The 10,009-nt window shown below is 41.5% G+C and overlaps 1 protein-coding gene and 1 pseudogene across 1 annotated transcript; one reads left to right on the forward strand and one right to left on the reverse strand.

Moving 5' to 3' along the window:
* Positions 1-897: 897 nt before the first annotated feature.
* LOC146702969 (uncharacterized) lies at positions 898-2,170 on the reverse strand (annotated as a pseudogene).
* Positions 2,171-2,387: 217 nt separating this feature from the next.
* On the forward strand, positions 2,388-9,992 carry cog7 (component of oligomeric golgi complex 7). The gene is made up of 17 exons (XM_085466057.1): positions 2,388-2,855; positions 4,407-4,555; positions 4,778-4,894; positions 5,243-5,411; positions 5,524-5,606; positions 5,704-5,826; positions 5,925-6,123; positions 6,214-6,341; positions 7,214-7,368; positions 7,508-7,624; positions 7,748-7,813; positions 7,927-8,113; positions 8,220-8,360; positions 8,510-8,593; positions 8,688-8,802; positions 8,931-9,074; positions 9,184-9,992. The coding sequence occupies exons 1-17, from the start codon at positions 2,690-2,692 to the stop codon at positions 9,348-9,350; spliced, it is 2,310 nt and encodes a 769-aa protein (XP_085322183.1). The 5' UTR covers positions 2,388-2,689; the 3' UTR covers positions 9,351-9,992.
* Positions 9,993-10,009: the final 17 nt, after the last annotated feature.

The raw sequence follows: 10,009 nt of genomic DNA on the forward strand, positions 1-10,009 counted from the left end.
CCACAATTAAAGCATACGCCACATTTCTATTTGACAGTTTATAGTAGGAGTCACAATGTTATTTTGTTGGTTTCATATCCAAAGAAACTCAAAATAATAATAATAATAATGATGATGATGAAGATAACAATGCTACTACTACTACTAATAATAATGCTCAGATTATGACTTCATGTAGACTTCATACAGATCCCCGTGCAGTTCATCCATAAAAATTGTCCGTGCAATCCTGTAATTACTGATCCTTATTCCAGTGTTATGAACATATGTCAGCACTAAGTTTGGGTCCATACCTTCTGCCTAATTTACCGCCTATCATATCTATGTGCTTGCGTGCAGCCTTGTTCATCACTTCTCAGGATCTGCTTTCATCTCACCCGTCTAATCCTCTAACTCCTCTGTTTCCTGTTAACAAGGTAAGGTTAAGAGTGAAGAGTTTAGGGCAGCTGAAGTACAGTTTGAACAGTTCATCTGACACTGATGGATTAATGTTCCCAGGAGAGTATAGAGAAGGGGAAAATCTCCTGGAACGAGAAGAACGTTAATGACATGCAGTGGTTGCAGCACTGAAGGACAAGCTTGAGGAAGGGACCAGAGAACCCTATAGAGTCCCACAGTGTTAGTGACACTACATACTGATTGTCATGGTCTGGGTGAGTGCCGGGTTTTTCCACAGAGTCGCCGTTTCCACCCCTAAGCTGAGTCACTGCATTCATGTGTGTTTCCACGCCTGCCGGCAATAGAGCTGCCGGTATTTAATACCAGCACTTACCATCACTCTTCGCCAAGTCTTCAGCTAACCGCAGTTAGTGCTAGCCGTCATAGTTATTAGAAGAACTACTCATCGGATCATCTCTGTCAGTACCACGCCACCCGGACCACTTACCCCTCCTTTGCCTATTCTCCACCTGTTACTCTGCTTCCTTTTGCTTCTCTGCAGCGGTGGTCCTCATCCCAACTGTCATTAAAGGTGTGGCTCTTGCTGTTTTCGCAGTTGGTTCTGGCCCTCTTATTTGACGTCTCAAAGATGTTTTCATCTGGCTTCCTCTTACTTGGCGAGATGGAATTCTGTGTCCTGTAGCCACTGGTTGAGCAGGATGGACCCCTAGAACAGTGGTTTTTCTTTTGGTCATGATCTGACCTTTCATGTTGGTACAGTGTTTTTCTGTGCACATCTTTCCAATCAGTCTTTTTTCTTTTAAGCTCTGCATCACTCATATCCTTTTTATCTACTTCCAGATGCTTTCTTTTACACAGTGCTTTCATTGGAATTGTCTCAGCATTTTTACTCTGACTGGGCCTGATGAGATTGGGGCTGTTCCTCTGAGTTGAAGGGAGAAAACCGTTTTGGCTGCGGGGGCTCACTAGTGTTTTTCTCTCCGCTGCAGAGGGAGGGAAGTTCCTTTGGGCAGGTTGTCTGGTGTCAGAGGTGGGCTGGTGTGGCGACTCTGTCCTGCTATCTGACGCCTCGTTCTTCTTTGTCCTTAAGTAGTTTATGTGTTCATAACAGGACTCAACATAGGAGCTACACTGGTGCAAGCAGGGCACACTTTTGTAAACGCATAGTCCAGCACCTGATCAGGTGTCATTCGTTTTTTTGGATCGAGGTGAAGCAAGTGCTTTACCATTTCAACAAACATCAGGATATCACACCTTTTTGCAGTTGTATGTGCATAATCCTGATCCTCGATGAGGTGGATATGTAAGAGGCCATCCAGAGAATGTAACTTTATACCTCTTTTTTTAACAAACTGAATCTCAAACTCCTGAAAATATTGTTCAGTTGTCTTGAGTTTCCAGTGGTAGATGTAGGAATTTAACTCTCTGCAGAAAAACGTGGCAGTCTTTTGCCCTTAACATTTTCCCCAGGAGTTGTCCTTGGGTCTCCGTTATGTATCGTAGCATGGCATATTCACTGTATCCAGGGTACAGCAAATAACCAGTGTACAGAGTCACAGCCACGCAGCCCAGAGACTATATGTCTATACAAAGTACGAATGGCTTTCCCCCATGTCCGGGGAAAAGAGGACGGTTGGTCACCCTAGTTAAGTGTATTGGCTATGACAAAAAATAATAAAATATGTTCGGATGTAATGTTTTTAACTTTAATTTTGACTTTGATTGGTAGAATTTTTTAACCTGGGGTTGTCCACTTTCCAAGAAATACCATTTACGGTTCCTTTATCAATGTTTCTGTACGGACCAATTTAATGTGACTCCTCTTCGCCGCTTTATGTGCTACTGTTTTATGAACTGCCCTCAAGATATCATGCTTCTTAAAAAACAAACAGATATTTACACTTTGTTTACAAAGAACGCACATTCCTCAGTCTGTTGATGGGATTTTTATTGGGCAGCCGGCCCGTTTTTTTAGCATTTGTTTTTAGGGGGAAGGTAAATAGAAAGCGCTACAGGAAGTTGTTGTCAGCATTACCACTGCAGTCAGTACTAGTTAGAAATATGTGCTCCCTGTAGTCTTTTAAAGCCGTAAACCTTTGAAAATAACTCTGGAGGAGGCCGTCGCATTGTTGGAACTCTATTTAGTTGTCATGATAATTTCATTTTCGTGGGCTGTTTATTTTATATTCGTGTCGAAGCCGGTGCTGGGGAAAAATTAGCTAGCGTAACGATAGAAATGGGTCGATGACAGAGACTGCAGCGGAAGAGTTTGGCCGAACGAAGCAGCGAGATGGATTTCTCTAAATTCCTGGACGATGATTTCGACGTGAAGGACTGGGTGAATGGTGCCTTCAAGGTGGTGCAGAAGGACGCGCCGGGGAAGGCAGACGCACACGCTGCTACACTGGTCATGAAGCTGCAGGTCTTCATCCAGGAAGTCAACAATGCTATCGAGGGTCAGTAGTTTGCATTGGCCAGTGCGTCTTTAGTGATGTCCTCACCATTGTAATTTGCCTTTATGGCCTACACTGTTAACTTAGTAAACTACGTCCCATTTACAGTTAATGCAGTATGCTACAAGAACATTTCTGCTGCATTTATTGCATTAATATAAACGGCAAAGTCAGTTTTATAAATACTTCTGTAGAACCAATACAATTCAGCTGCCCCACAATCCTCTAAAAAGGACCATAACCACGTGACCATGTGTCTTTGTTGTCATTAAGGACTATGGTTTGTGCATTTGGAAATTGCATGCTGTATGAAATCTTCTGATGACAAATTAAAGGAAAACTTTACAGAAAGAGTCATGGTGTCCCCATCAGCAGGTCATTAGTGAGCACTGAATGGCTTTAGGTGTAGGAAAATTATACGAATCATCTACTGTGGCCTTTACATTCACCAGATCTCTACCTGGACAAACACCCATGAGAAAATGACTTGTTAGACGTGAACACAACACGTAATGAGAAATTGTCTTTGAGAAGATTTATGTTCTATTCATACATCAGTTTAAGAGTTTGTGTATCTAGATCAGAGGTGTCAGAGCTGGCTTAAAATTTGTACTTGTGTAATTTATTACATTTTTTCTTGCTTATAAAGATCTGTTTGTCATGAATAATATACGAAAGTGATAAACAAACAGTTAAATGACATAAAAATTTAATTTGTTTTCACTATTGACTATAGAACTTTCTGTTAATTACCAGAAACCTTCTGTTGTAAAATTACAGGTCAGTCTGGCCAATAAACTACCAGAACATTTTCTGGTTTTCTTTTACCTTTAGTTCTTCAATTCAGTTTTAGCTCCAAATCACAACAACCATCGCCTCAAGGCACTTTATATTGTAAGGTAGATCTTACAATAATACATACAGAGAAAAACCTAACAACCATATGACCCCCAATGAGCAAGCACATTGGCAACAGTGCGAAGGAAAAACTCCCTTTAAACAGGAAGAAACCTCCAGCAGAAACCTCCACCTCAGGGAGGGACGGCAATGTGCTGTGACCGGTTGAAAGAAGGAAGCCATGATAAAAGACGTGCTGTGGAAGAGAGCCAGAGATTAATAAAAAGTATGATTTAGTATGATGAGGTCTGTTTAAGCCCTAATTATTATTGTTGTTATTGTTGTTATTGTTAACTTTTATTTAATCAGGAAAGAAATAAACTCTTGAGATTAAAAATGTCTTTTCAGTTGTTGACACCTTTCTTACACTTCCTACAGAAGCTTTTCTTTATCATGTAGGAAAAACTAACAAATACTGTTGAAATTGGATTCCCTTTTCCATGACATCTCAGCTAAATATGTAAAACTTCTTTTCACTAACAGAAAGGGAAGTTTACAGTTTACTGAGTTTACAGAGTTGGTGGGTTTCTACATTACGATATCAAGCGCCATGGCATTTGTATTTATACTGTGTACCAGTACTGCATGGATAAAATTGTGTTGAATTTAACTATGACATGTTAAAAAGTTAGAGTTGTGTTTTCATTTGTTGTGTAGAGAGCAGTAACCAAGCCCTTCAAAATATGCCCCGAGTGCTGAGAGATGTGGAGGCTTTGAAACAGGAGGCCTCTTTTCTAAAGGAGCAAATGGTCATGGTTAAAGAGGACATCAAGAAATTTGAGCAGGAGACAGTGCAGTCCATGCAGGTGTGTGCACAGTTCCAATACTTACTTGAAGTGTATTCAGGATTTAAATGTGATCTAGTGCATTAGGAGAACATGTATACATACTTTGTATATTGTGTTTTTGAAATAATTTGCTTAATAGTAAGCATTATAATAGTGAAAGTCTAGCACTGGACTCAAATGTGCAGAGTACTCCATACTTCTGAGGCTTGAACTGTATGTTTCATGCATATTTTCAACCAGGTCCTGGTGGAGATAGATCAGGTGAAGAGTCGAATGCAGCTGGCAGCTGAAGCGTTGCAGGAAGCAGACAAATGGAGCACACTGAGTGCAGACATTGAGGAGACCTTCAAAACACAGGTATGAAAGAAAGACTCTGCCGCAGAGCTTTTCTTGGTTTGTTTCTGCCTGCCTTGCTGCTTACCAATTATGAACTGATGTGACTCACACTGGCTCATATGCGTGTTAGAGATCAGAATATTGGAGCACTTTAATCTTGTTATTTAATCTAACTTTCTGAGTGTACTCAACACATCCTGTAAACTGATCCACTGTAGAGTCAAACCTCTTCCAAGGCACTGGATGAGTAATGTGTAATTACAGTGCTATTGTAATTAGCTTTTTATCCTTTGAAAGCTAATTATATAATATTACGATATTGTGCAGATGTTGACGGTAACGATAGTAATCATATTTTCCTTTTTTCAGGACTTTAAAGTAATTTCTTCTAAGCTAACCAGCATGCAGAACAGTCTGGCCATGCTAGTGGACACACCAGACTACTCTGATAAGTGTGTTCACCTGGAGGCTTTGAAAAACAGACTGGAGGCCATGGCCAGCCCACAGATAGTAGCAACGTTTAATTCCATGTCTGTAGGTAAGAACCCCAGAGAAAGTGTTGTTTCTTGAATTTATTCAGTGCTTACTGTTTTGGTTTGCTGTAGTTTGCTTACACTGTACAAACATCACATGCTTTTGCCTCTCTGCAGACCAAGCCAAGCTGTTTGTTAAAGTCTTCACAGAGATCGACAGAATGCCGCAGCTTCTTGCGTACTACTACAAGTGTCACAAGGTAGGCACCACTGCATCTCTGTGACCTATAAATCTCTGCAAAGGCATATTCTGATATATTTGCTTCTGTGCATGACTGTCTGTTTTGCTGTTCTCAGGGCCAGTTGCTGAGTATATGGCAGGATCTCTCCCAGAGCGAGCTCAATCTGAATCAGCAGCTGTCTGAATTCTACGACACCTTGCTCTCCACTTGGCACGGCCAAATACAGTGGAGCAGCCAGGTGAGATGGACTGCAGTACCAAGATCGACACCTGATGGGTTTTACTTTGCTAACACTCTGTAGTGCTAATTTTTTTTTTTTATCTTGGATTCACACAGGTGTTCAAGAAGCCTTATGAAGTGGTGACAGTGTTGTTGATACAGTCTCTGGGGGCCATGGTGCCATCCATACCTGTGTGCTTGAGCACGGCCATGGAGCGGGCAGCCCAAGAGGAGCGTCTGGGGACTCTGCTGGAGCTCCATCACACCACGTCCACCTTTGGACACAACCTTGAAGCAGCCATGCTGCCACACCTGGGTATGCACCTGAACCATATGTGTAAATACTGCTCATGGAAGATGACAACATAAAGTGTTCTCTTCATGTTTGGTCTTATTTCTGCTGCAGGTGAACATAACCTCTTGAAGCTGAGTGAGCTGGTCTGTGCGCTGTATGATCCCTATAAATCTTATCAGCTACATTATGGAGATCTGGAGGAAGCTCACCTTCTCATCCAGATCAGCGCCGTGCCTTTGGTTAGAGCACACCAGAAACTCAACCATGGAAATAACCAGAATTTTTGCAGTAATTACTTGTAGTCTGATCTTTATCCAAATCATAATTATACACTGAACTAACTAACTAATTATAACTGAACTAACAACAGAAAGAGTTGTGAACCTGTTTGCTAACAACTTGTCAAGTTGTCAGTCAGGTGTTCCAGTTACTGAGAGATTTGAAGTGTTGTTGTGCCCCTCAAACAAAGTTTACTTGCTGATAAAGTCTGCTGTTGCCTAGAAAGACTGGTAGGACCTATCGTCTGTGAAAACAAGTTTCACTTCTCCTTAGAATAGATGCATGAAGTCAGAAGCTAAATGGATGTTTAAAAAGAATCCACCCAAAAACTGTTTACAGATGAATGAAAGTCATGACTGTTCCTAAACTCCATGGGATGAGGATTACAGGAGAAGTGCATCATGTAAAACTGAACGAGGTTAGAAAAACAGCAAAAAGGGAAAAAGTGAGGAATAGCTGCAGAACTCCTCCAGCACAATTATTTTGAGGACTTATTATTTGCAGCAAAACGACACAAAGTTTTGAAGGAAACAAGGCACTAAACACCGCCATCACTGGAGTGTTTATTAAATCATCTCACAAATGACAAAATTAATTAAATATCAATTTGCATATCTGGCTTTTAATTTGCATAATTTTGCTACATCTGGCATTTTTGTGCAATTTATTCAGGCTTTTAAGGAAAACATAGATCACACTGATGATGTAGAAATCTAAAAAAACTCGCCATTACAGGGTTAAGTTGCTGAGATTCATAAGCTAAAAATGTGTTTGTATGTAGCAGTGACACTAATATAGTCCATTTTGTCCTGTTTTGCACATTCCACTACAGGAACATGGGGAGGTAATTGATTGCGTAGAAGAGTTGAGCCACTCGGTAGGCAAGTTGTTTGGCCTGGCTGGTGCTGCTGTGGACCGCTGTGTCAGACTGACTGATGGACTTGCAGTGTGTGGCCTCCTCAAAGCTCTCAAAGCCCTCTTCACCAAGTAAAGAGCCTCTACTCACACTCACATACGCCACATACTGCATGGATTGCTACAGATATGTTTTATCTCTAGATATAGTTTGTCTGATTTTAGCATTACTGTAGATGATTCACCAGCTTTGACGTGGTGCTGATTCTAGGTATGTGTCAGACTTTTCCACAACACTCCAGTCGATCAGGAAGAAGTGTAAGCTTGAGGACACACCAAGTTCATCGGTTTTCCAGGAGGACTGGACGGCTTTCCAGAACTCAGTCAGGTTATTACCTTTTTAAAAAACAAAAAAAACAACAAACCCTTTTGTTATAATTCACATGGATTGAAAATAATTGCATGAAAAAAGCTGTCTTCTTGCTTTAAAAAACAATATTGTTGTTTGCAGGATCATTTCCACATGTGGAGAGTTGCTTAGACAATGTGGGGCCTTTGAACAACAGCTGTCAAACAAGTGAGTGAATCTTTTTACTGAATGAATATTTTTACCCAATGACAGTGAGCACACAGTCAAGAAGCTGATCTGGAATTTTAAAGAAAATGTCTACTTTGCGATCTGTCCCATAGGATCCTGGCCACGGCAGGTAAGTACTTGTCAGAGTCGTACAGCCCACGCAGCCTGGCAGGCATCCAGGAGGCCACTTCCACAGAAAGGAAGAGTGCCACCAAAAACCCTTGGCAAGAATACAACTACCTTCAGAGGGGAAATGTGGCTGAATACAACAATCTGATGGAACTTCTTTACTCGTTAAAGGTGTGGCAGTTTTCTGTATTGAACCCTTACACTTGGTTTATCAGGGTCCTTCTGTAGCTGTTCTTCTTACCCGACACTTCCTCCTATTTCTGCTTGTCCCTCGCAGGAGAAAGGCACAGGTAACTCCAACTTGTTAGCAGAGCCTAGGACAGCTCTGACCAGACTCAATCAACAGGCCAACCAGCTGGCCTTTGACTCGGTCTTCATGCAGATCAAGCACCAGCTCTGCCTCGTCTCCAAGATGGAGGTGTCAAGTTTCTGCGTTATTTAATTTCAAATAAGGATCAAGATGATTTGAGTGAATGTGTGCTGAAAGCTTTTGGATTGAGTTTGCGCACTCGAGTGGTGGATGTGCCGTATCCGTTTAATCTGTTTGATTTGTGCTTCGTGTTTAAGAGTCAAGAATCACCTGGTCTTGGAGAGAGCTACACGGAGGACCTGCCTAATTTCAGCCTGTCACCCCAAGAGTACATCACTAATGTTAGTGAACTTTCATTTGATAAATATAAATAAACAGGATACAGTGGCATTTGTACATATTTACAGAGACCATATGACTTTTCCCTCCACATAGATAGGACAGTACCTGATGTCTCTCCCACTCCACTTGGAGCCTTTTGTGACACAAGAGGACCCGGCTTTAGAGATGGCCTTACATGCTGGGAAGCTGCCTTTCCCTCCAGAGCAAGGTTACTGAAAATTATCCCCCTCAATTTTCCCTAAAGTCAAAGACACTTGAGTGACAACTCAACTCATTTGAAGAGGAGATGTCTTGTAATCTGGTGCCCTTCTCAAAGACCACCTCCTTCTGTTTCAGGTGATGAGCTTACTGAGCTGGACAACACAGCAGACTACTGGTTGGGCTCCATTGCTCGGGCAACCATGCAGACCTACTGTGATGCCATTTTACTGATCCCCCAGCTGAGCACTCATTCCACTAAACAACTGGCCACGGATATCGGTACAGTAGCTAAAATGCGGGACAGATGACGTACTCCTTCTCATGGGGATCAATTGAAATTCACGATAGCCCGAAATTATATCTGAACATTTGTGTTTGTGCTCCACAGACTATCTGAGTAACGTGATGGACGCCCTGGGCCTGCAGCCGTCTCGCACCCTGCAAAATATCGTAACTCTACTTAGGACTAAACCACAAGACTACAGACAGACTGCCAAGCTGTTGCCTCGACGACTGACGTCCACTATCGCTGCACTTCGGAGCATCGACTACTAAGACAAAAGCAAAAGGACTCGATAGGTTGCATGGCTTCAAGGGCGGCCCTGGGGACGTCCTGTGCTGTAAACAAACAGAAGAATGTGATGTTAATATCAGCTGGTTTACATGTTACAGTTCCCCAAATATCATAGTGGCTAATCTCGCTGACAGCTGCAGCATTTAAAGACGTTTGTGTCTAAATATGGCATTTATGGGACGAGATTCAAATAAGGGCAGGTCTGACCTTTTTTTTTTATTTTTTATTTTTTAATTTTCATTTTTTTTTTAACTGATTAATGTTTGTGAGTTTGAAATGATGATGTCTCACCAGTGACGACGCCTTCAAGTGAAACCAAAAGGGGAATGTGTCTTGACTTGTCATTTTTCACTTCTGCATTTATAAGACGGGGGCAGCTTCAGAGCATTTAAATCTACTTAAACAAGTCTGTCATGCTAATGAATAAATCGTAATTATTAAATTATATTTAGGTAATAATAGTGACAAACTTTATTCATTTCTGGTAATTTAACTTTGAAAATAAGGGAGAAAGTGATCTGTCTCTGTTGAGGTTGTGGGTGGGCTGAACTGGTGACGTGGTTAATATTTTTACATGCAGTATGGTGGAAACGTGTATATAAAACATGGATGTAAACACTGTAGTGTGGCTATGTGTATT

The sequence above is a fragment of the Copadichromis virginalis genome, linkage group LG8, assembly GCF_057382275.1.
Source record: "Copadichromis virginalis isolate Kocher_CV1m ecotype Utaka linkage group LG8, C_Virginalis_male_GT1.1, whole genome shotgun sequence".
Classification (NCBI taxonomy): Eukaryota; Metazoa; Chordata; class Actinopteri; order Cichliformes; family Cichlidae; genus Copadichromis; species Copadichromis virginalis.